The sequence below is a fragment of the Fragaria vesca genome, linkage group LG3 (genome assembly GCF_000184155.1).
Source record: "Fragaria vesca subsp. vesca linkage group LG3, FraVesHawaii_1.0, whole genome shotgun sequence".
NCBI lineage: Eukaryota > Viridiplantae > Streptophyta > Magnoliopsida > Rosales > Rosaceae > Fragaria > Fragaria vesca.
Window position 1 is genome coordinate 23,796,181 of NC_020493.1, and position 3,275 is coordinate 23,799,455.

The following is a 3,275-nucleotide window of genomic DNA, read 5'->3' on the forward strand; positions in this document are numbered from 1 at the left end:
TCGATGGCTTTTGGGGCTTTTTGAAGAGCGACACGCACTATCCTCACACTAATGGGCAATCCACGGACGGCCAAGTCAATCACCCCACGTACTTTTTCGATAATTTCAGCGTGCTCATGTTCAGGGACTCCCAAGCTCTTAAGATAGGCAGTAATGATCTTTGTATCAGCATCCCTTTCGGATTGGAACCGGAAATCAGAGACAGGGACTTGAAACCGTCTTTCAGTCACCCAATTACATTCTCCATAACAAGTGTCGCTGGCTTCTTGCTGAAATTCATCCCCGGAGTAAGTTGCTGTTTGGTGGTAGAGCTTGAACGTGATGGGAACCAAGTCGAAGCCCCATGGGTCAATAAAAAGGCGACAGCCGTGGATTAGCTGCAAGAGGCCAGCATGGATGCTCCTACGGAATCCAGCATCGCCAGAGAATTGCGTTGCGTTGCAATAATAGTATTATTGATCATCCTCAGTGGACATCGTTCAATGCTAACAGTTTGAGAGTTGAAATCAATTACATGTACAACAAGCTTGTTTGTTTAGCAACAGCGATAGAAATTGATCACGAAAACCGAGCAAAACAAAAAAAGTTGGACATGATTTGAGTTGTTGAGGGACAATGAGGGTGGAGAGATATATATACTTTCATTTCATGTCCGATTGCTTGAGCTCCCATCTAGGGTTTTCTCCAAGATGCCGACAAGGCTGATCACGTGTTCGTCACGTGGTAACTTAGGCGTCCAATTGAGAAAGAAACCCAACAGAGAAATAAAAGAGACTGGCGTGCTTCTTCTTCTTGTTCCTCTTCTACTTGTTGGTCGGAATCCTAATTTTACTAATCACCGCACCAACGGACCCAATCTGAAATCGGGATAGCTCTGTTTACGACTGTACCCAATCCTTTTGGCGGGCATCTTTGGCGAAGGAAACAGTTGCTGAAATTTTGTAAGTTATACTCCAATTCGAATCTAGTTGCTACGCTGAGTTTATCAATTATTGCCCTGCTTATGTTATTGTTTCCATTAATCACAAGTACGCATTAATCTAGAAGTGATTCAAGTCTATGGGTTGTTTGATCTGTGACTTAATTTCTGTCAAGTTAAAACGAATTGAAACATGCATGTTTAGGATTGAAGCATGTCGAGCACCCAAAGCCAGGGCCAGAGGCACTTGGATTTCTTATTTAGCTGGGCGTCACAGTGGGACCCCAATGGAGGTGTTCAACTAGCTTCCATCAAAAGAAGAAGACATGCTCTGATCAAACATGCCTTCTTCAAGATTACTTGTCCCTTTCGTCGTTGGATTGACCCACGAAGTGATCAGATGATTCCCATCCACTTAATGGTCATCACGCAGTCCCGAACCCGTGCCTCCATTCATTCTCCAATCGAAATTGGGAAACTAAAACTCTACGGTGAACGACGGTTTACGGTCCCTGTCTCAGATGCCATACCTGAAAGGAGGGATATGTATAAGGGGATAGTTGAAGGGTTTATTTCCACCATGGTTATTGTTTCAAAAACGAAACAACCAGATATTATGCAACCGATATACAAGGCGATTGAAAAGGCCGAGCCCGGTTGGCCTATTGATGTGGTCATAATGCTCGTGACTGTTGACATTTTGGGCAAGTCTGTCGTTCCAACAACCAAATCGGTGTTTTCCCATCTGGACAACGTGAGGCTTGATGATTTGGAATCTACTGTTAGACAGAAGCCGTGTAGTCTTTGTGGCAAGAGCCTTGATCACTTCTGCGATGCAGGAGAAGGGATAACTCGCTTGTCCTGCTCCCACCTTTTTCATGTAGGTTGCTTTGTCCAGTGGTTGGAGCTGACTAAGCTGAGTCCTGCGCATGCCTGCCCCACCTGCCATCACCCGCCAGGTATTGTGAAATGTTGGAAAAAGAACATGACAAGACCCACACCGAAAACACCCAGCTAAAACAGGCAAGTCTTGCAGGGTCCACTCTTAAAAGAGATTATACCGAAATTTCGGCATAACCTCCCCTAAAAATAGACAACCCATCCTGTAATGAAACTGAACACTTCAACTATAATCGTCAACCACCACTCCAGGAGTCCTTCACTCCCCATAACAAGAACCAAAGGCATAACAGTACTTAACAACCAAACCAAATTCTCAACTACATTAATTAACATGAACATCAACCAAGATTAAACTCTCTACTTGAGACATAGTCCTAAAGAAAAGCATTTCAACTTAATTTACATCATCCCATGGTTCTCAGAGCACTAAGGGAGGAAAATAAAACAACTACACATAGATTAACAGGTAACCTACGATCAGCAAGGAGCAGCGGGAAAACTATGCCTCAATTCCTAGGGAAACCGAACAGGAGCTCTGCAATCTGGGCATTTGAAAACAAAGGGCCCAGGGAAAAGCATTTAAAAACGTTAGCGTGAGTGGACGAAAAACAGACTAATTAAATAAGTAACCAAGAGCATAATGATACTAATTCAAAATTTTATATGCTTTTCCATTTATACGGAAACAAAGAATTTTCATGCATGCAGATATTATAAGCTCAACCAAAATTCCCACTAGCCCCGCTAGTCGTAAAACAATAAGAAAAATAAATAGATTTCTCGTATAAAAAAAAACTTCCAAAAATAATGGACTAGCCCCGCTAGTCAATTTAACAACTCAAATAGAATATTCTATATGGCCATATAAATGAGTCTCCCAGACTCGGTTGCCTCCCAGGCATAGTACTCCCATACTCCCTGTACCTTCACGTCGAGTTGACGGATAGGGCACAGGGCTTGCGTGATGCCGCCGGTAACATCACATCACCACAAGGGTGGAAAGGGCTTGCGTGACCCCACTTGAAACGTGGGTGTCACATCACCTCGAAAGGTGGAACGACATGCTAGCATTGACATCATATATATTCCAAGAATATGGCATAAGGAAAATATAAATCATATGAGTTTCCCCGAAACTCATAAATAAAATATAAGTACGATTCCTAACCGTACTTGGAAAAATTCTAAGAGCAATATAGTTAATTAAATTCAACGTGTCTCACACGTTAACATGCTTAAAATAGAATAACTCAAATCATTTTCAAGCTCCCTTCATAGAAGAAATAATAATGTCAATTCAGAAAATTAGTGATGATTTTCTAAACAAATCATGCATGCATACTCTTTTAAAAATAAAATGTCCACTCACAGTATAGACGGCTAAGCCTGACGTCGGTCAGAGCCCTCCTCACGTGGTGTCTCCTCTCGTCCTGAACAAAACGAGATTTAAGAT

At 42.3% G+C, this 3,275-nt stretch overlaps 2 protein-coding genes across 2 annotated transcripts in view; one reads left to right on the forward strand and one right to left on the reverse strand.

Annotated features, from left to right (window-relative positions):
- The first annotated feature begins 925 nt into the window (after positions 1–925).
- LOC101302436 lies at positions 926–2,046 on the forward strand. The gene is made up of 2 exons (XM_004294937.1): positions 926–941; positions 1,125–2,046. Exon 2 carries the CDS (start codon positions 1,134–1,136, stop codon positions 1,935–1,937), a length of 804 nt encoding a protein of 267 aa, XP_004294985.1. The 5' UTR covers positions 926–941; positions 1,125–1,133; the 3' UTR covers positions 1,938–2,046.
- A 679-nt stretch (positions 2,047–2,725) lies between these two features.
- LOC101313498 overlaps positions 2,726–3,275 on the reverse strand; it is a 1,073-nt gene continuing 523 nt past the window's right edge. The window contains exon 2 of the mRNA XM_004296137.1: positions 2,726–3,252. Within this exon, the coding sequence (XP_004296185.1) occupies positions 3,203–3,252 (50 nt within the window). The 3' untranslated portion in view covers positions 2,726–3,202. The remainder of the gene's footprint in view (positions 3,253–3,275) is intronic.